This window comes from Eubalaena glacialis, chromosome 5 (assembly GCF_028564815.1).
Source record: "Eubalaena glacialis isolate mEubGla1 chromosome 5, mEubGla1.1.hap2.+ XY, whole genome shotgun sequence".
NCBI lineage: Eukaryota > Metazoa > Chordata > Mammalia > Artiodactyla > Balaenidae > Eubalaena > Eubalaena glacialis.
In genome coordinates, this window is record NC_083720.1 from 144,755,733 (window position 1) to 144,779,648 (window position 23,916).

General features: G+C 33.1%; 1 protein-coding gene across 7 annotated transcripts in view; it reads right to left on the reverse strand.

The window, feature by feature from the left end:
- CCSER1 (coiled-coil serine rich protein 1) overlaps positions 1–23,916 on the reverse strand; it is a 1,301,104-nt gene that overhangs the window by 976,334 nt on the left and 300,854 nt on the right. For all 7 annotated transcript variants that reach the window (XM_061191724.1, XM_061191723.1, XM_061191722.1 and 4 more), the window contains exon 5: positions 16,293–16,413. In XM_061191724.1, coding sequence (XP_061047707.1) covers positions 16,293–16,413 — 121 coding nt within the window. The remainder of the gene's footprint in view (positions 1–16,292; positions 16,414–23,916) is intronic.

Here is a 23,916-nt window from a genome sequence, read left to right on the forward strand (position 1 = left end):
AAGAAAGACAAATGGGAATGAAGAGAAACTATAGAAATCAGGTGCCCAACAAGGAGAATCAGGGTCAGAAACCAAGGCAAGGGATACAGGCAGCAACATAGCCATAAAAAGAGCTGGAAAAGAATATTACTTTGAACCAGTGACTACAAAACCCAGGAGACCCATTTCTTATCTATGGCAAGAACTGTTTTGAAAGTATGCTAGAGTTGGGACCATGAGTTTTAAGGTGTAGGGAGTTAATTAAATGGCAGAATTCTATTTTAACTGTTAGTTGAGAAAAGCAAGTCGTCTTCAATAAAAGTTCTAGCTACTGTTGACTGAGCATTTTTTGCAGCCTTTTTAAAAATCCTTCTAATGATTCTATAAATTGAGTATAAATTTCCAAATGTATAAATTCCTGAGATTCAGAGAGATTACATAGCCTGCTCAAGATGAGCAAACTTTGAAAAGACAGAACAAGAATTTAAAAGTAAAGTCTAAACTGAATAATTTCCCACTTCACGCAAGATTAGTGAAACCTCAATTGATATTTTACGAATGTTGACTCCAAAGACTGAGATTTTCACCACTGCCCTGTGTATTTCCTAAATCTGTTTTAAAAAGTGTAAATCTTAACATAACATACTAGTTCTCACTTGAAGTTTAAAATAAGATTTTCACTTATAAGATTAAGATATAAGATACTGGCATTCATTTTTAACACTTGAGATCATATTCCATTTCTCTATGTGGAAATATTTTCTATTCATTGTCTCTCAGTACACTGGTGTTAATGACCCTGTATAATACTCTGAAACATGAATCAAGAGAGAATACTCTTTGAGAGAAATCAAAGTTGAAGAATGGCTTTAGTTAACAGTGAAAGCTTAATCGTGGATTTGTAAAATTATCTACCCACATCATTAATTATTAATTCCAAAACTCAATAAACTACAAGGAATTCTCATTATCCTAGTATTTTATCCAAGTCCCCATATTTATGATTCTGTATAGAGAAGTAAAACTTGCCATACAATAAAATATTCACAAGTGAACTGACTACTTATAAAATTAATCCTCCCTCAAATACTCTCTCTCCATTTCTATCTCCATCATCAATACAAGGTGCTTGAAAGATGATTTTTACATTAATTGATGATTTTAAAAGGCTTTGGGGAATGAAATCTTGGTATATTCATGTGAAAATGATCCTCTTAACATAATTATATACAATTAAAGTGAAGGATGTCATGTCTTAAGAGCTATAATTCTATTTTGTTTAAAATATTATACCTTTCTAAAAGTTATTACAACCTAAATGTTGTAAAATATAAGGTAAACAAATTATTTTCATGTTGTCTCAGTTTTTAGCCACTTAATATCTTTTCTCACCCTTTCTTATACAATTTTGGCCTACATATTTACTGGATTCACATATAGAGGCCTTTTTCTTACACATACTATCTTTAGATATATGTGAATTTCTTTACTTACAAATGTTGGACTATGGCCATGTATTCTAACCACTCACAATAAATTTCCTTACAAACAGTGGTTCGGAAACAGGGAGCATGCTATCTCTGAAGGTCTTTCTCCACTTTTTCTATGTGGAAAATTCTTTTGAACATTTAAGACAGTTAAAATATCACTCTTTATGAGAAGCCTTTCTACTAACCTGTGTTGACCTCTCTACTACAACCCATATAACACTAGATGAATATTCATTGTTTCAACCATTTATTCCAAACATGCTTACAGCCCCTACTATGAATCTGGTGCTGTGCTAAGGCCCTCCAATGCAATGGTGAATAAGAGAAAGGTTCCCTGCATTCATCAAATAAAAAATTACTGTGATAAAGACTTAAACAAGTATGTAATAGAAAGAAATATTATTTACAAAAAGGGAATGACTGCTGTACATTGAAATTCTGAGAAAAGGGCATCTATGATCTACTTAAAGTGACTTTTTTTTTTTTTTTTTTAATGAGAAGACCTTCTGGGCATAATCTAAGTAGGACAGTTGAAGACAAAAAAGTTAGTTGGTCTCTTTAAGAAAATAACAGATGAGTGTGTAAGCAGTGCAGCAAACAGCACATATGCGGTCAACTTTTACTTATGATTTCCATGAGGTTTTATTTGAAAGACAATGAAATGATATTAAACTTATTCTACAATTTTTTGACCTAGTAAATATAAACAAGATTATTTGGTTTCACAGGAATAGTTAGTTTTCATTTGTTATCATTCTGTCCATTTACATGTCTTAGAAGTAATATTTTACACTTTTAAAATTTCTGCTTTCAGATTAACTTATATGTCTCATTGGTTGGTTTTGAATTATTTTTTTAAATAAGGTAACAGTGCTACACATGAGAAGTGGAAATACTAATTTGTAAGATACTGCACAATAACATTTATAAATTTTAAATACCATCATTATATATATAATTATAATGTCATTTTAATATGAAATTTTTATTGAGATTTTTGGTGATATTTTTATTTTGGGACAGGAGGAAGGATTGATGCTTAATATCTATGAATTTAACAAGCCCTGTAGTATCTCTGAACCTTGAAATTGAAACAATGAGTTACATTTGTGCCAAATGAATATCAAATTTACAAAGTATACACACAACTATTTTGAAAAGTGCATTCTTCCTACTGGCACAAAATGATCATAGATATATAAAATATGTACAGCAGAAAAATATAAAATAAGTTCCCTGAAGACATTTATATTTTAATTTCTATGAGCCTGCAATTTTTTTGTTTTTGTCCTTAAGATCTTTTTTGAGTTGAGTATCTGTCATTCATAATCTGAGTACTGATTAATAGGAAATACACATAAGCATCTGCCCTCTTGAAACTTAAGTAATTTCTCCTGGCATTGGAGATTTATCCACCGTTTTAATAATGGAATATAGAATCAGAAACACTTGAACCAAACTTTGTCTTTACTGGTGCAACAGAGACCAACCTTCATAAATTGATTCTTCAACTCAACCAAATTTCCGAAGATGACTGGTTAGAGAGCAGTGTGTTGAATACACCTGGCAATGCATTCAGTTTGATTTTGACTTCCGCTTTGCTCTCAGTTCACTCTGTATAGGGCACTGAAGTAGCTACAGATTACTCTCCAGGGCCTCTTGGTCATCAAAGAACATTTAAAGCTTTGTCAGCCTTGTTAAGAAGATAAAAACTATAACAGATGTTGTAATATTCTGTTATAATAATCCCAATCTCATCATGGTGGTGGGTGAAATAAATCATTTCCAGTTTCTCTTAGGGAGCTTTAAGTAGCTTCTAATAATTTCTTTTCCCGTCCAGGTCAACTACAGGTATGGGAGAAAATCTGATCAATAATTGGGATATAATAGTACAGTAGATTTAACAAGTTATTTTTTTCTTTCTAAGATGAGTAGATAGTATTTCTTTGTGGCACATTAATCTTATAACCATAAAACTTACTCAAGTAATCAGTTTTAAATTTAAATAGTAGCCATTTACCATGTAAAAATTTTAAACTGCCAGGTAATCAATGATGTGAAATATATAGAAACTATATTAAATTTAAATCATAAAATAGCTGTCAGCCACCTGCTTCCCATTATATCTTTGACAATATCAACTTTCTGAAAGTAAACTTTCATTCATTTTAAAAATGCTTTCTAATCTGTCTTAGTCCGATTAAAGGATAAAGCATGTGTGTACAGTTCAATATAATGCAATAATTTTCAGTTTTATTTGTTTAAGCAAAAGAGCATTTTCTCTTGAAATGCATTAATTTCAAAATAGAAAATAGAAAAAAAGAGAGATTACTTCTTTAGCTTTACTATATTATCCAATTCTGAGTGGATGGTCAAGTATGGGATTATTTTCATAGTTATTTACAATGCAATAGAAATAATACACTTAGTAGAAAAAATTATATAGACATATAATTCTGTGAATCTCCTTGGTCTAACATAGACTTTTGGCATTTATACATTTAATTTAGATGAGTATTCAGTCAATCAGCTTGTGGCAGGATGGGACAAGAAAACAAGAATATCCTGAAACATGATGTATTTACTAAGGGGGAAAAATGTTTAAATTTTCACCTGGAATGTGACTGGTTTCAGATCAGAAGATACTGGAGTTTATAGATGTAAACATAATAGAATAGGTTTTAAATGACAAAAATGTTTAAAAATAGAAAATTATTGTAATTTCACCAATATTTAATTCTTACTGTGTAGCGTGTCAAATTTTTGAAATTACATAGCACACAGAAATGTTAAAATAGCAACTGAGAATGTCAGAGTAAGAGATTATGTAACTTAACAAAATATTTATTTTAAATTCTTCATTTTAAAGAGGAGATAAAAATGGGGGGTGGGGGACAAATAGAGCCTTATGGTGAAATAATAACTGGCATGAAATAACTAAACACATAGAAAATACAAAGAAAAATAACTGATATAAAAACATAGCACCCTTTAAAAATCTTTTCTTATAATTAATTTTGTTAAAAAAAAAATCAGAATCGTGTTGTAATTGACCTTGTTATATCCTAATTGTCTTAAGCTAAATATAACATTTTTAAATCAAAGAAATATATAATACGTTGACTTAAATAACAATAATAATAACAACAAAATGCAGTTGATCTTGTTTGGAACAGATTCTCGAGATTGGAAGAGATTTTAAAGATCACTGGGTCCTGTTACCTCTATGGCCTAAATCCACCTACATCATTCATACAAAAAATAGTCATATAAAAATTTCAATGACAAGAAGCCTGCTACATTCATTGACTGTTATAAAATCCATTCTTATACCATAATCTACCTTTGTATATATCTTCCTTGTAGATCTTCATTATGCCTTTTGGGTCCACACAGAATCATGAACATGACGTTATTTCTGGTCTCAAGTTACAGAGAAAATACTAAGCTTACCTAATTCTGTAAAAGTCATTCAATAACTAAATTCTTTAAAAAGTAAATATGTAAGTTCTTTTACCAATACTTTATTTTGATGCACTGTATTATGATATCTCTGAAAGCACGTGACATTTTAAATGGATATGTTGGTTGGAGAGAACACCTTTTATTTTCCCCACCTTATATTATTTCTCTAAATTGATATATACCTTTTTATTCCTTGACAAAATATGTAACTTTAACCGGATTGATATGAACTTAATTAAAGTTATATTCAGGGGACTTCCCTAGCAGTCCAGTGGTTAAGACTTCGACTCCCAATGCAGGGGGTGTGGGTTCCATCCCTGGTGGGGGAGCTTAAGATTCCACATGCCTCATGACCAAAAAACCAGAACATAAACAACAAAAGCAATATTGTAACAAATTCAATAAAGACTTTAAAAAAATAAAGTTACATTCTGAAGAAACATAAAAAAGAGAAAATAACAACAACAGAAGGGTGTTAACAAGTAGCTAATAAAACGAAAGACACTAAGTAGGACAGAAGCATTAAAAAAAGTTTTCTTTTCTTCCTGGTTCATTTGAGGAGAAATATATGCATAAATGAAGAGGCACTGATTGACTGTGATAATCAACAGTGAAGAATTTTGTTACTTAAATTCTTTTATTTATTCTGTTGATTTGCAAGTGCTAATCATCTTTTGCATTATTGTTTTATAATGGCATCCATATTTTTTAGGTTATAAAAATCTATAAAAAGAACTGAATATGAAAAACAAGAATGATTGTCTAGTGTGTCAAGTTGTACATTTAGTAATTAAAGTAACTGAAAAGAAAGTATAATTTATTCTTTTTTAAAAGGGTCATCTTGGACAAATTACTTAATCTATATGTGCCTTGGTTTCCTCAGGTGTAACCTGGGGATAATAATAACACACAACATTGTTGGGAGGATTAAATGACTTAATATTTAGAATTTAATATTTAGAACTTAATATTTAGTAAAGCTTAGAATAGTGCATGACAGTATGAACTATGTAAGTGCTATTGAATACACCAATATATTATTTTAAACAATGTATTTATAAATTCAACAAAAAATATTCCAGTGCCTACATTGTATAAAATTTTGTGCTAAGCACAGGAGATTAAAAAACAAACAAAAAATATTGATAGAATATATGTCCTCAAAAAATACCTGTCTTCAGTGTCTGGTGAGAGCACAGAATACAGGCAATTATATTTTTGTCTAATAAGTACCATAATGGAGGTGTTCAAATATTATAGGAGTTCATGGGAGTGAATTAGTCTAAAAGAATCTTGATTTTTCCAGCAATTGTGGGGATCCTTTAATTCAGAGATTTGAGAATATTCATGAATGTTTCTTGTAGATTCCTCTAAAAAGCAAAGCAAAGTAGGCTCTTTCACGTTTTATAAGATGCTTTCCTAGACTTTTCACTCCTTAGAATGTCTCTTTGAAGCTTGTGCTGCCAGTGTTTGTTTTACAGAGAACTATGGTTTAGAAATACAAACAGTCTTGCCTTGTCCCAGACATGTGAGTCAGGTTTCCAAACTCTTAGTTCACAGATCTTTCTTATCAATCTGTATGATAAAATTACTGTTTGAATTCTATGTGGCATCTTCAAACATCAATTATTCAAATATTTACTATGTTAATACTGAAAGATTAACAGTGGCTATGCATTAATCAAACAACTTTATTTTCAATTTGATAGAATAGAAGGTTCTACTTTCTAATTAAAGATAATTTATTTTACCTCAAAAATAAATAAAATCAAACAATTCTCCAGTATTTCTGAGTACCTACTAGCTATTATTATCCTAAGTATTAGAGAAGATTAAAAAAAAAAGATTTTGTTGTAAAAGAGACTCAAGTCTAGTAGAAGAAAAAACTCTCCTTTAAAAATTAAGCAACCACATATTATGAATTGGTAATCTTGAGGAAATATCTAAAATCATAAATTCCATAGAGCATCACGTTTTTTTTATAGACCTCCTCTCCTATCTTCATGACCAACTTCTTCCTCCAAGAGATATCAAATCAAGTTATTTTTTATTGTTTTTCTTGTTTGTGCCCAGAATTACTCTACCTGTTTTACATTTATATATTGAATACTTATAGAATACTTAAAACAGCCTTACAAAGCAAATGCTGTTGTCCTTATTTTATCAATGAGGATATTTGATTTCAATAAAATTAATAACCTGCCCTACATCATCTTGCTGTTAAGTAGAGATACGTTAGATTTCAAAGCTTTTGATTTTTTTGTACTAGTCTAGCTCCCCGGAGAGGGGAAAAACAGGAAATTGATATTGGGTAATATAGCCTTTGTTTATGGTATTATTAAATAATTTTATGTTATTATCTACATTACAGAATAAATTTAATTGAAATATTTCATTTATCTGAAAACATAATTTTTCCATGGGATGATGTTAGCAGGGGCAGTTGAAAGTTGGCATCATCCTTTTAATCTGTGCAGAAGAGCTACTTTCACTACAATGGTGATGCACCTGCAGTCTTTTTTAGCGACCTGATAAACTGTATTTATATTACACTATAAAGAGTACAATGGTACTGTGCTGCACTGATGAACTGAAACTCTTCAGTCATCAGGCTGTCCCAACTCATCTGAAAAATAGCATTTGTGTGTTCACTGTACAAAGAAGGATTTTCAGATCCGATGCATATGTTACAATAGGATTTTTTGATTGGTCTGCACAAGGGACCAGATATTATGATTCACTAAGGAGCAGGAAAAAAAATAACAACACTCAATCAAGGGAAGCAGGTTCTCTGGGGATTTTTATTTATTTGGTATTAAAATCCACTGGTTCTTGAATAACACATGAAGTATGAAAACAATCAACTTTCTTGAGTCTTTTTTTTTTTTTTTAATTTAATAAACCAGTGACTGATGCGACATTTTCCAATAAGGTGAATAGATACTATGAAACACAGAAGGATCCTCTTACAAGAGACTCACAGTGAATGTACTCCTGCCACCAGGATGAAAGGTAGAGGGGAGAGGTTCTCAGTTGGTAGAAGAGTTTTAAGGAAACTGTGCTTGGCTCTAGGGCCTAGTCATGGGCACAAAAGTGGTCTCTTTAGAGGTCTCTTTCTGGGCCACTCTCCTGCAGTTCCCTTACTGAGAGGGGATGGGTATCCTTCGCCTCTATCTCCTGGGTTTTCTCGTCCCTCCAAATAGTTTACAAAAAACTTTGTGGTCTCCCTGACCAGCTCTGAGAGTTCAAGATGCTACTGCCTTCACAGTTGGCCAACCCATCTTCACTCTCCAGATTTTCTGGGCGGATGTCAGAGTGTAGTCTGTGTTCTGCTTCAGTTTTCTCAGGCATAAATCAGCATCTGTCTTTTGTGTTTCCAGTTGCAGAAAACACATTTGAAACTCTGAATGATTCTCTTGAAGACCCTTCACTAGACTTGGGATTAGAAAGTTACTCCTCCCAACTCCAACTTCTCCTAAAGCTGTGGAGGAGACTCAAATTAGGCCACAGCTCTCTCCACAGAAATCTCTCCATTTATCTCCTCTGACAGCCCTCTCTACTGTTGAATTGAGCAAAATCACAAAACAGGTTATCGTCTCTTTTGAAAACCTGCATGGGAAGAGGGCTGTTTCATATTCATAATAGTGTCCTGATACTTACCATGTTTATGCCCCAGTTTCTTTTTTAAATGAAAATTATGTTTATCAGAAGTCACAACTTATGAAAAAAACATCCCACCAACTGGAAAAGAGATCTGCAATGCACATAGCAATTCAAGTTTGGAAATCTGAATACACAAAGAACTTCTCCAAGTAAATATAAAAGAAAGACAAATCCCCCAGTAAAGAAATGGACAAGAGATACGGATCAGCAATTTCTGGAACAGGAAACACAAATGTCCGATAAGCACTTGCAAAGATGCTCAAGATCACTAGAAAGAAGTCAATGTAAATCAAAACCACAATGAGATGCTGGTTTACAACCCATAAGGTTGGCGAAAGTATAAAACTTCACGAGGCTAAGTGCGCACAAAGGTGAGGACAATGAGGACCCCTGGAGAGTGGTTTAGTACCGTCTGCTGAAGTGAAAAATGCATGTGCCTTACAACTCTGCCATCCGTTTCCAGCTGCAGGAGCCCATGAATGTTCATAGCAGAACTGTTTGCAAAGTAAACATTGCAAGCCGTGTACACACCCATTCACAGGAAATTGGATAAATACATTTTGATCCATTTATATAATAGAATATTATACAGCAACAAAAATAACTAAACTAGAGCTATAAGTTAAACATTTACCAGCACACTGTTGGGTGGTGGTTGTGCCTCCTGGATCCCTATGGCTTTTGTGGGGGAAAAAGGAGCTAACTGTCCGTGCCTAGACCCAGGACAAGAACTAGGACCTCTGTGGCGATGACCTAGGGAGGTAGATATAAGCTGAAAATGAAGAGGAGTTTCCCAACAGGCAAGGCTGGACAAGGACAGAAGAAGCTGCCCTCCGAGGGCAGGTCACTGGAGGTATGTGAGCAGGGGTTGGGCAACTGTTTCATGGGCAGTGTACCAATCACTGAAAATCAGTAAGTAGTGTAAGGGCGGGGTGGGATTAAGCTGGCCTTTAAGACACCTCTTCCACACCCAGAGGCCCTGTGGTTCTGTGATTCAGTGAGTTTGCAAGGCAAGGTCAAAGAGGACAGGACTGAACTACTAACCAAACTCTGACCCATCCATGTGATGAAACACTGCTCACTAATAAATGGGTATGGACCGTGGCACATGCAACAATATGGATAAAGCTCAAAAACATGCTGAGTGAAAGATGCCTTGCACAAGAGGACACGAACTATGTGATCCCATTTATGTCATGCCTCAGTTTCTGACTTTTTTTTTTAAATGGGAGAGTTTTAAGACACCAAGTCATAGTTGGTAATTAAAGGCTACAGATCAAATATAGGAGGAAATTTATTGGTAAAGAATCATAAGAATTTATGTAAGGCCCTACATGAAATTTACCTACATTTATATGCATTTTCAGTGAGAATCAATGGTAACAATTCAAGAAGGAATTTTGTGCAAAATACATTTTCGTATGTTTCCCACTTATATAATTCCATTGATAATACCCAATATAAATTAAAAGAATAACAGAACTCCCCCTTGACTAAACTATTACTAATTCAAAATAACATGCTAGGATTATCACAATAATATATTATCTTACCATAATTACAGTGAGTAGTTTCTTCTTTATCCTTGGTAAGGGCTTGGTATTATAAGTTTTCGTTTAATAACTATAATTTGCCTAGGTTCTGAAAAATATATTGACTGAGTTCACTTTCACATCTCATCATCTCCAATGGCGGCACCCTAGTCCAAGCTGCTGGCAGCAATCACCTAAATGATCTCACTGTACACACTCAACCTGTCCCCCATTTAGAGGTGTGCTGGTAAATAGTTAACAAGGAGTACTCTGGGAGAGGGAAGAGCCCTGACGTATAGAATTTGCCAATTACTGTGGTGTAAATATGCTCACCATGGCTGAGTGAAAGCTTCCAACATGAGATCACTGAACCTGGAGTTGGAAAGAAATGGTAACAATTTGGTTCTCCCAAGCCAGCTCCATCATGCCAATGCCCCTAACACACCCAATTTGCTCTTTATAAGAAACCAGGACAAAGTTTTCTAAAGAGAAATCTGATTGTGTTACCTGGGCCCTGCTTAGAAACATGTTTTTGGCTCCCTTTTACTCCCACCAGCTTTCATTTCTCCGTGCTTTCAACAAGCCCTTCTCTCTGCTGCTAAGTTCCTCCTTTGCATTTTCACTTAGTTAACTAATATCCTCCATATCTTAGCTCAAGTGTCACTTCCTCAGGGAAGTTTTCCCTGACTCTCTTGGCCATGTTAAAGCCCCTTACCATAAGCCCTTATAACATGATATACATATACCTCTATATTATAGCCATTGTCACTTCCACAATCTTGCATTGTTGCAATTAATCAATCAATGTGTGTCTTGACTTGACTACACTCTAAGTTTCATGAGAGACAGCACCTGCTTTTCAACTCAAAATGCCCAGCCCTGAGCACAGTGCCAAGAACAAAGCAAATACTCAAGAACTATCTATTTTTTATGGATTAAGTTAATGAATATATGTCTATTTAAAAGGATAAATGAATATGTTCCCCTGAAATTTGTAAAGGAGAGTTGGAAACTAGCTGATAATAGAATCATTTGATGTGTCCAGTACAACTAGAGTTTGTGTAACAACTCTATAGCTGACATTATAGCTGACATTAGAGAGTACTTAAACTTTTCCAATTTTAATGTACATACATTATTCATTTATTATAAAACTAAATAAAAAGAGTTGATAGAACTTTAAACTTATATTCTTAAGCATTCTCTAAGAATAAAATAGGTTAGTTTTAGCCATTCTTAAAAAATAAGACACTCTATACTGAATGATAGCATCCGTGACCTTTCGGAAGCAGCTCCATGAACCTTCCTCAGGTCAACCACATGAATCATTACATGGAGGCCTTGAAACTTGGACTGAATGACAAAATGTTTAGGAAATGCTTCATTTCCATAAAATGAAACAATAGATCACATTATTAGGAAGTTTAGATCTCTCTCTATAAAATAAAATAAAAACACAGAAATGGACAAAGAAGTAACAGAATAATTTCTCTTTCCCTTTCACCTCTATATTTCCAAATTTACAATTGTCCATAAAATTCCTTCATTTCAGATATTGAGCCATGGTATGTACAAACAGAGTGTATGCATTTCAAAAATATATTTCTACAAAAAGCACAAGATAAAATCCATAACCAAGCGTGGAAGCTGTATTCTTTCATTCTCTTCAGATTTTGAATTGTATGTACATTTCATGAGGTGCTCATTTGCTCACATCTGTGATTTGAGAAATGTTTAGGTTTGAGTAACATGCTAAGTGTGACTGGATATATGGACATCCTTTTTTAATATTAGGATTTTTAAAATTTATAAAGCTTCATACTCAAAGCTTTGATCACAACATTCTATGCTTATGGTCAACTATTTGGAAATTGTATAATTTTATTGGATCACAGGGATTTTTTCTATTTTTCCAGCAAATTTATCCTTTCCATGATATTCTGAGCTACCTGTTAGACTAGACTGAAAAGTAAAGTAAAATCCACACCTTCGTTTTCTGAATTAAGGGAAACTTTAGATATGAAAATGAGAGACAAGCTCTGACTCTCTCCCACTATAATGCTCAGAATGTAGCTTTCCTTCTAAAAGATTTAGGTATTTCCTCCCTATCACTTGTTATGCTGAAAAAGTTATACTTCATCCCTAATAGGAATTCATAACTGCTATTTTTTCTTATTACAATAAATATATCTAAAATTGATAAATACATGAGAATATTTAAAAATAGTCAAATATAGAATATTTATTAATCACCAGAATATGACTAAAAGTTGGTAAAATAATATAAGTATTTCAGTCATAAAATGTTTCTTACACTCTAAAATGATATATCAATAAAATGGTATGGTATATTTAAGACCAATATTCTGGGTTTACTTTCATAAATTTATACTGATATATCAATAAACCTGACTTAACTTTAAACAATCATATGCCTGGCGAAAATCTACCTCTTACATTGGAGAAAAAGCATCTGTTGCTTTTGTACTGTGATTTACCTTTTTAAGTGCATGTTTTACCTCTTCACCTAATCACAACAGCATCAAAATACATTATCTTACATATTCTTTTGTATGTACAATCTTATGTATTCTAAAGCCCATATACTAAGATTATTGCAGTTCCTCCTAGCAAGAGATTTGATGAGTTCTAAACTACATGGACTCTGTGAGTCCTACGTTTCAAAGACTCAATTGTTTACGAATTCATCATGTGAAGTGTGTAAAATCTGAGATAAAAATTTACTTAAAGAAATAATTCCATCCTGAATTTAAAGGGAATATTAAGTATCCAAAGACAATGTCTCAACATATAGCATTCTAATATCTTAGTATTATATTGGTGGGTTATTAATTTTCCTAATGAGAAATCCAAAATATACAAAATGAATACTACATAGGGCTTTAGTAACTCCATCTATAAAAATGTGGCATGTTTATTTACCTAATATATATGTTGTAAAAAATTACAAAAATTTTATATTCTTGCCTTCATATTTTGTTTTAGGCATTGCACTGTAAGATAGATAAAGTAACTCCCACATTAAAAAGAAACAAACTATGGTTAAGAAAGCATCAAAAACTAGCCCAAGGCCTGAATTCCTAACCATCAAGTTATAATGCCTCTCAATAGCACAGCTGGATCAAATAATATGAAATAAAATTAAATAGGTGAGAAATCATTTAAAACAAGAAATGAAGATACACATGATTGCATTTTAATGTAGTATTTCAAAGTCGATAGTTTCAACATAATAAAGAATTCTGACTTTTAAAACTAATGGTGCTAATATTACTACCTATATTGAGTATCCATTGTTTTGACTTCCTAGCATCATACCTGCCTTCTTTTCCCAATATCACCCATATTTTGAGTGTGGACTCACCTTTTCCCTCTCATCTCTACCCTCTGCTCCAGAGTTTGTCAAGTAACCTGGTTCTAGCCAATCAATCATCAAATATTCCTAAATACAGTGATTGCTTCAGCATAGTCATGTCAAACAAGCTAAGCTGGTCAAAGCCAATGACACTCAAATATGGGGCTCTTTTTGTTTTGATTAAAGGGAACGAGAAACCATTTCTTTCCACTGGATTTGTTGAAAAGATAAAAACCCATCTCAGTACCTGCTGAAGGCAGTAATGACACTAGAGGAACCTCTCTGAAAATGGAAACTACAGATCAGAAAGCAGAGCAAAGAGATGCAGATGGAGAAAATGACCCTCCTTGACATTGTCTGAGTACCAGACTCAACCATACTTGAGGAAATTTCTACCTCTACACTTTCAATTACACGAGCCAATAACAACCATCACCCTTGATTTTTCTGAAATCAATTTATATCAGGGCTTCTCTCATTGGCAAACGAGTTTTGAATTAATCACTACATCTGAATTGTGTTCTTGCCGTATAGTCATACCTATCATTTAATTCTCAAAACAGCAGTGTGAGGTATGGAGGGCATATGTAATCTCCATTTGATAGATGACCACTATTTGAATGGCTTTATTAAGATCTCATTGAATATACATGTTAGAAAAAGTTTTAAAATATAAGAAGTGTATGCCTTCCTGGTCAGCTCAAATGGTAAGAAAAATATAACAGAGACGTTAATCAAGTAATCAATAACTAATTGAATGTGAGATGTGAGGAAAAAACATATCAAGATTTTAAGAAAAGAAAAATAATGGTCGCTTTACATAAATATGGAAATCAGAAGGAATGAAAAGCTTGAGGGGGCTAGAAGGGTCATTAATTTGGTTTAAACATACTTAGTAAAAGATTCTGGTAGGACACCTAGTTAGACAAGCCCGGTCAAGAACTTTATATATTAGACTTGCATTAAGAAGAGCCTTCAGGAGAAGAATATATATCTGTAAATCATCAGTAATGTTGGTAGTTGAAGCTATGGAAGGGGCAACATAACTAACACTTTTATGGATTTTTAGATTTCAGGTCCTTTAACAATATCACTTCACATAACACTAACAATGACCCTGTAAAGATGGTGATATCACCCCATGTTTTCTGACAGATGTAGAAAAAAAAAGACAAAGCGTTTAAGTAAAATGTCTCCAATTTCCACCTAATATGTAGAAAAGTTAAGATTTTAACCAAGATCTCTCTGACTCAGAAAAACAAAAACAATAACAAAACCTATAGAAATGAATGAATGATCCTATTGAGGGAGAGTGTTTAAATGAGAAAGCAGATTCAGAGAATACAGACGAGTATCAGAGTGAATGTATGGTAACAGGAAGAAAAAGAACAGCCAGTTAACAAATGCTGTCTACTTCAATCTATACCTCAGAATAAAGAAGAATGAGTATTTATGAAGTATCTAAGACTGGAAAAAAAGACATTTTATGTAAACAAATAATACTATTTGCCAGCTTTGAATAGAATCACTGAAAGATAATTAAGAGAATTTAAGATCCAATTTACAAATATAAACATACATACATTGCAAAAAATGCATTTGAGTTTTCTAATACAATTCAATTGGCACATATGAGAAGTAATTTTCTTCCTAGTAGACAAAAAAGGCTTTTGGAACCGAAAAATTAGACTGTATTAAGAGTAGTTGAATTGTTTTCACTTTTAGCTTGTATTAAAACTGAATTACAATCATTACTTTCTGAATTGGTTAGTAATTCTTTCCTCTATGATGGGAATATTAATACTATCTTCATGCCATCAAATATACACATTGCTCTATTTGACTTTGACATTACCGAGTGTAACATTAAGGGATTTTCTAATTGATTTTCACAAAGAGTATCAGACACTATCATGTTCCAGGAAACTCAGTCTTAGTAGCTTATCCAGTAGAAAGACATCAAGAAAGAAACAAGTATGATACAGTTAATCTAATGGGGGAAAATAGTAGGTACTACAAGGTAACTCCTACTGCAGCCAGCAATCCTTGGCAACACCATACATCTCCTAGTCTCCTACCCAAGACCTTAAAGCAAGCATGGCACTACTTTGACTGGAAAATCATCAGTAGGTTTTCCCTTTTAATTTACTTAATACATAACTAGAAATAATCCTAGTTTATTTGATATTTTAAGTCCATGTACCTTACATTTGCTATTATAAATTTAATTATTTGGCCATTATAAGAAAAAAATCTATTATTTATTCAATATAAGATCAAATTTAAATTTAAATGAAGCTTGATCTGTTTAAATGGAAAAAAATATGGAAACATTAAATAGTATAAAGTTAAAAATAACTTTCATTCCTTATAAAGTACAAACCAACTTAAGGCTAAGAAATTTATATTTAAAAGTGATCATATTTTAGACCATTAAAGACTACAACTATAAAATAAGGAATCCAAGAACAGTACATCCATAATCACAGTGAGTGTTAAGGAAATGAAGGGCTTCAGTCTACTTACTCACATCACTGAGATGAGGTAACAAAATGAAACTTGAAAGGCATATAGTTCAAACACACAAAGTCAGAAGACAGAAGTTATTCATTGAGGCATTATTAGGATAAGTTGATTTTTTAAAATGTGCAAAATTTATTTCTGTTCTCTCAATATACTAATATTAATACATTCATTATAAAGCACAATTTTTGAGTGATCAAATTCTGATCAGTTATCTAACTAGTAAGTTTTACAAAACTCTGAAAAATCAAATGAACTACTTACTGTTTCGAAGGCTCAGGAAATTTTAGTTCTTCTCTTTTCTTCATCTCTATTGTTGGGTCCATAGGAGTGAGAACTACAGCAGCACATGAGACCACAGAGTGGTATGAATCCTCCCGGCAAACTGTTTTATTAGAAATAATAATTGTAAATGTCACAATTATTTCTTGACTGTTCTTTTTCTCTTTTTTATTTTCAGTCAAATGAAAGATAATTCAACTAAAACATTAATTGCCATTAAATTACCTTTAATTATCATTTTCTATTCTGTCTTTCCACTCACTAGCTGTATGACCTTAGGCACCTTTTCTTTTCTTTTTTTTAAGCCACACAGTGGAAAAGGTGTTGCCCACACTTTATAATCCTTCATTTGAAAAAAGCTTTTCATTGAAGAATAAGAAGTGCACTAATTACACACAGTTAACCTCCACAAATCACTACACAAATAAGAGATGTTCATCATGACCAGTGACACACACCTTGCTTCTTTCAAAGTCTGTCAAGGATTGGTCACTATGCATCTGTTACTCAGTTTTACCAAAGACATCAAAGTGTATAGCTGCATTGCTTCCTTCTCTCCCAGTGTTAAACCCACGTGACATTTTACAAAAATGGATAATCTAATGAAGGAATTTGCCAAAAGAAATGAAAGTGCAGCAAAGAAATAAAAACTGATAGTACTGGAAGTGATATTTGAATTGATTATAAATGAACGACAAATAATCACTGATCTAAGTACTCATTTCAAGAACCATGACTGGGACAACAATGTAGAAAGAGGCAAATACTAAAGATGACAGCACACATTAGTGAAAGACAGTACAAAAATACAAGGACCATGCAAGTCACTGAGAAGTGTGGGCCCATGATCTCAAAGAGAAAGAGGTGTAAGAAACGATCCCAATGTTCTTCAATTTTCCCCTAAAAGTATCTGCTGAATTATTAATCTGCTTAGCAGGAGAGTCTCAGATAAAACAGATGACCACTAAAAGCAGAGCTGAATTTAAAACAATCTTGTGGCACTCAAGAGGAAAGATTACTGCACAGTATGTGTCAAAGAGGTGGAGCAGTGGTTTCCTCATCATCTCTCCAATGCCATCAAACTGATTTTTTTAAAATTTAATTTTCTCTACTTCTTCTTGGCATGAGCTTTGAGTCTAAAACAAACAAATCCTTCATAGCTGGGAGAAGAAAACTCTATTATATTTTAAATTTCCACTGTTGCCTTAAACACTGCTAATGATGAAACAGACTAAGAATAAGAACTACTGATTTATTTCTCAGGGATAGCATTCATTTATTCAATAAATATTGAGTGAACTAACTGGTATGTTCCAAGAAATATGCTTAATGGTAGGATTCTCCCGTGGACAAGAAAGAAATGTCCTCCCTTCCTCCAAGTTTTAATGAAGTTTTAATTTCTTCTAGAGATATTTCTCAAATATTAGGGCAAAAAACTTCTGACCAGATGAAAACATTTACCTAGATCTCTATGAGGGAAAATAGAGCTAAGTTGTTTTTTTTTTAAAGGAAAAGAGAGAATGAGCAGGGAAAATGCTCTAAGTAAACAATAATTTTTTTTTCCAAAAATAGGGATCATTTGTTTACTTAAGGTAATATGAGTATTAATACTTAATTTTTATGATGCAGAGGTTGAAACAACTGACATTGAATTCAAAGGTACTGCAGTTGAAAAAATCAATGACTAAGTCAATAAGAAAATAAGCCCCTTTAATTTTTACATGATGAAAGTGACAATTAATGGACCTGTCTAAAGATGGATGGTTGGGAGCGCCATGTAAATGACTGAGTTTTTATATTAAGCTGAAATTAAATCACACTCAAGTTTTAATATCTTTAAATTGCATTTATCACAAAATACAAGAATTAGTGTAATAAATGTAAGTTAGGCAAATAAGTAATAGAGAATTTATAACTTCAAAAGAAGTGAATGGTAAAATAAAAGGGAAGTACAGATTTTTCAAAACAAAGAATATGCCTAGGCTGTCCTTTCTGAGGCAGAAAGAAAAAAAGAAATAAAAGAAACCTTAGCAATATGTCACTGAGAAGAGAAAGGATTTCTGAGGGTCAAAAGAGTAATGGGTATTCATGTGATCACTATATTCTGATATATCAAAAGTTGTTCTTCCAAACCATGGTCCACATTTAAAAAGTAAACCATAACCTTATATCACAGTGGCCATGATGTGAACTACTCTGTAGAGTAATTTGGTTATCATAGGAGTTGTTGAATATTATTATCATATTTTACCATGCCATGAATGCATAGATTACTTTTGAAGAATCATAGGAATATTACTACCTAAAGGGGAAAACACTATATTTGCCATTAAAAGAAACCTTTATGATACAGATTAAAAGGAAATTTCAAGTTTGAAAAAGACCTCCAAAGTTAGTGGATTTTAAACATTTGCTTTTTGGGAAAAGATCATAAACTTTTGTTGCCCTAGAGCATTTTACAAAAGGACATGGATGTCAGCGAGAAAGGAGACAGTCTATATATCAAAATGATATTTATTTAATCTCCCTGACAAAACGCCTTACAAATTTCTATTTAAGCAGAGAGAAATTTAAATATTTCTGATACAAACACTGAATTAATGCTAGACTCTGAAAGGAAATTACACTATAAGATCAATGAAAGTAAAATGCGAATCATAATTGTTAGCCAACGTAAGTCTCTACCTTACCACTTCGCTAATAAGGCAATGAGTACATTTTTAAACATGTTAGAGATACGAGAAGAAAACAATACACAATTTTTATGGAATAGTATTGCTCATGTTTTTTCACATTTGTAGGATTAAGTAGACAAATTTTTACAAAAAGTATTAGAGTAAGATAAGTTAATACGGTTTGCTAATTATGTTGAACTTTATGAAATAAGGCCAATTTTTCTCATAATTGAGAAAAATTGCTTATACACTATACCATTTTAAAGGTAAACATATAAAAATTACTACAGGAGTTAAAGTTTGGGTTATTCAACAGCAGTTGATTTCATTTTCTTCTTTATAGTCTTTAGTGTTTTCCAAATTTCCTATAGTGATCTTTTCTTACTTTTATAAACAAGAATAATAAAACATGCGTTAAAATATAGTCATGAGAACAGAGTAGATGAACAGATGTGTGAAATACTGATTTTGGCCTCAAAACAGTATAACTTCATGAAAATCCTTCAGGAAAACTATTTTTCTAATTTAGCCAGATTAAATTTAATCTCATTTTCTGAATATTTTCTCCTTCGTCCTCCTTCTCCCCCCACAAAAGATCACTTTTTCAGAAGACATTGTAAATGACTAGACTAGTTGATCATTCTAAAACTATTAAAAGGACAATACTTATTTCATAGATTCCCCTCAAATCCATCTATTACCATACAACCAGGGGCTTTTGATTTTTTAATCTAAGGGATTGAATCATGGTGGCATGCTTAGGGACTGTCAAAATTGTAGGAACCCTGGCTTGAGGCAAAGATGATTTCTGTACTTTCCAAATTACATCAAGTATAAATGGTTCACCATTCAGATTTAACGCTTATGATGGGAAAAATTGGCTTTAGGAGAAAGCAGAAAATGAAACAAACAGGAACTCCCAACTTTTAATTACTCACATTATTTAATTGTACTTATAAAGTTAGCTTTAAAAATGTATGAAAACTTTATTAACTTCTAAATTTTAAAAAGGAACAGCAGATAATTATTTCATAATGTAACTTGAAAAGCATGAGCCAGTGTCAAGGCACTGCATATTCAAGTAGGTTTCCAGCATCCATGAGTTGAAAAAAATCAATACATTTTCCACTATTGCTTCCAACCAAAGATGCAAATAACAATTTGAGGCATTAACCTACAAATTTATATGCTAAATTTGCTCTTCTGTGAAAAGAATTGTTGTTATAAACGTACTTCATGAAGTGCAGACAATTCTATCACAGGCTTCTAATACTAGGAATGTCAGAGGACAGCTGACTGAAAAATTAAAGTCCCCATTTCTTTCTGGACAGATAGAGCATTTTTGCCAAGATTGGGGTCACTAATTGGGGTATTCTGAGAAGGTTGCACATAGAACTGCTCGGACTACATCCAGAGGAAGTCAGTTGTCAGCAACCATCAGTTACTATGAAAAGAAAGATTCCAACATGATAAACTGACAATTGACTATGAGATTATATAAGTAGGGTTTTAAAATGAAGGAAAATGCTTGAGAGTCCAAGAATTCCTTATCCTAAGTTTTTGTTCTAAGCACTGCTCTCACTTATTTCTAGGTAGAGTATATGAACACTAAAAATGATCAAACCTACTGGACCCCTAAGTCCAAAATCTGTAAAACGTGGGACAGAGTAGAAATCATTTCTAGGTTTAACACTGAGTAGTCTGACTTTGCCCTGTAACCTTTTACTACACCACAAAGAATACGCTATGACATGAAATGACTCTCCATTATTACAAAATGTTTCTTGCACACTCATAATAAACTGAGATGCAAAACCTAAACATTGAAATTTTAAGTTGCTCTTTCTCTCCAGTTTTGTATATCAAAACTATTTCATTTAATTACTGAACTTCTATCTTCATTTGGTCTTTTAATTTATAAAATCAATTTTAAAGCATCAAAAAGCAATATATTTTAATAAATGTTCACAAAAATGCCAAAGATTTATTAGGAGAGGCATGTTTCTCTTTCATGCAAAATTAATACATTCAAATTACTGAAGGTTCCTAGAGCACAGTTAACTTATAAGTACCATTTATAAGTATTATACATTTGAAGTCCCAACTCTAACTCATCAGAATAGCTTACTATCAATGAGCAAACTGTAAGCTTAAAAGAAAAGAATTTGCTTTATGACTTGGAAGTGTTCACTTTTCTATTTTTTCCAAATATCCAGGATCCATGTATTTACCACATAACAACCCACCAGTAAAGTTTAACTCACCGAAAGGCTAACATTTGTTTAACGAATGCTTAAAGAACATTATGCGGGACTTCCCTGGTGGCGCAGTGGTTGAGAATCTGCCTGCCAATGCAGGGGACACGGGTTCGAGCCCTGGTCTGGGAAGATCCCACATGCCGCTGAGCAACTAAGCCCGTGCGCCACAACTACTGAGCCTGCGCTCTAGAGCCCACGTGCCACAACTACTGAAGCCCGCGTGCCTAGAGCCCGTGCTCCGCAACAGAAGAAGCCACTGCAATGAGAAGCCCGTGCACCGCAACGAAGAGTAGCCCCCGCTCGCCTCAACTAGAGAAAGCCCGCGCACAGCAACAAAGACCCAACACAGCCAAAAATAAATAAATAAAATAAATTTTTAAAAATTGAAAAATTTTAAAAAAAGAACATTATGTGGTAGGCTTAGTTCTGTGTATTAACTGTGCATTTATGCTTAGAATATTGTCTTTACCCCTCAGAAAAATTCTATACAGTAAGTACTATTATTATCCCCATTTGTACACTGTTCAAGGGAGGAGCAAAACCAGAATTCAATCCATTTGCCTCTAGTCCCCACGATACTGACCATACTTCATGTTGATTCTCATTTAAATAAAATTCATCAAGTGTTCTGAAATAGAGTAAATTTAACAGTTGACCGTTTTCAATCATGTTTCTATTCAATAATATTCTTACATCTGAATTCTTTATCCTAAGAAGACTGTATAATCATTAGGCAATTTGCCTCAGAACATAATTTTGACTCATCACACAAATGCTCTAGCTCCAAACTCTGCCCTTCAAAATGACCGACAACAACTGTTTCACTATTGCTCCACTGGAGAATGAGTGTCAAGTGTCAAGATGAAACCCGTCATTAGATGCACTTCTCTATGATAAAGACATATCATTTAGAAAAATTTATTTTTTCAAAATTATTTGTAATCCGTTGCTGTTGATTTTTCTAGCCCAGCACGTTACAGGGCCTTGAGATACATTAATGAATTTAAATGACAAAAATACATATCTTCTAAAGGAATAGATTCTCAAATCAAATTTACCTCTCTGTAGTTTTTTCTTAACAGTAAAATATGAATAATAATATCTTCTTAGGTTGTTCTGAGGATGAAATGAATCAATGCTTGTGAAGTGCTGAGGATAATGCTAGAGAAATGGTAAAGAAGTTGTAAAATGTTAACACATATTATTACTCACAACTAACGACTTCTGATTTTTTTGATACATCAGACTCCAGTTATTCAATCAAACACTAATGTAGATGTGCTGTGAAGATGTTTTGTAGATATGATTACAGTCCATTACAGTTGACTTTAAGTAAGGGAGACTATGGTAGATCATCTGGGTGGGCCTTATTCAAATGGCAGTTGAAAAGCCTTAAGAACAATTGAGGCTTCTTGATGAAGTTTAAAATTCTGCCCATGTCAAGAATTCCAGCCTGCCCTTCCTGATGGTGTGCTCTCCAGGTTTTGCTTTTGCCCAGCCAGTCGCCACAATCACATAAGCCAGTCTACCGGTTCTCTTTCTCTGGTTGAGAAATACACCAGTCAACAAAGGCATTTTGGTATTACATTCGATTTTGGGTGAATCTCTAAGTATTTTCTTTGAATTAACGTCCTTAACACAGTGCTTATAAAAGCCTCTTCTGATGAAATAATAATAGTCCAGAATTGAAAAAGAAATTGAAAATAAGCAGATAAAATGCAAGTCATTGTATCATGACTATGAATAAACACACATTCCGCAAAAGCAGGTCCACATATTCATTACATTAGTGGCATTCACTGAGCTATACCATGTCCATGCATTGTAATAGGTACTGGACTGATAAAGATAAAAGACAAAGTATTTGCCAAAGTGTAACGTAGTGTAGTCGGAAAATAATACCATATAGGAAGTGCTAACATAGAAGCCAGCCAGGTAAAGTAATCAGCAGGATTGTAATAGTAGTGTTGTTGCTATCTTGTTCACTCCTTGTTACTTAGTTCTTACTTATATATAACTTATATATTATGGATATATAATACAAAGAAGCCCTCAATAAATATTTGTCCAGTGAATGAGAGATAAAGAAAAATGAAATGAGGCATCAGGGAAAAGAAAAGATGCTAGCCAAGCACAGAGAAAAGTGCTAAAAAGCAATGAGATATGAGAAAATGTTATATATCTTGAAAAATTCAAATAATTCAATGTGGCAGGGGCCTAGACGAGAGCAAGAAGTTGCTGAACAGAGATGTAGATTATTGCCAATACCTTAAGGACCTTCTAAGCATCTCTAAAATATTATTAATATCTGATTCTGAAGTTAATGAAGATGTGCTACCAATCATTTCAACATGATCAGCTTTAAATAGCCTGGGCAATATCTAAGTACAGGAACAAGATAGGGTGAGACCACTGACAATGCTACTGAAATAAACGAAGTGAGAAATGGTGAGGACTTCCAGTCACTGAAAGCAGCAGTGCCATGGAAAGGAGGGAAAAAATTAAGGCTGCAGAGTATTCAGAAATTTTAAACTTCTATTTCAAACACATAATCACAGTTTATATTTACTTGCTCCTTTATTAAAATGAAACACAATTCTCAGTATACTACAAAAAGGAAAACATAGTGAAAGCATGGATGGATGAGAAAAAAGAATTGGCAAAAGCTAGAGG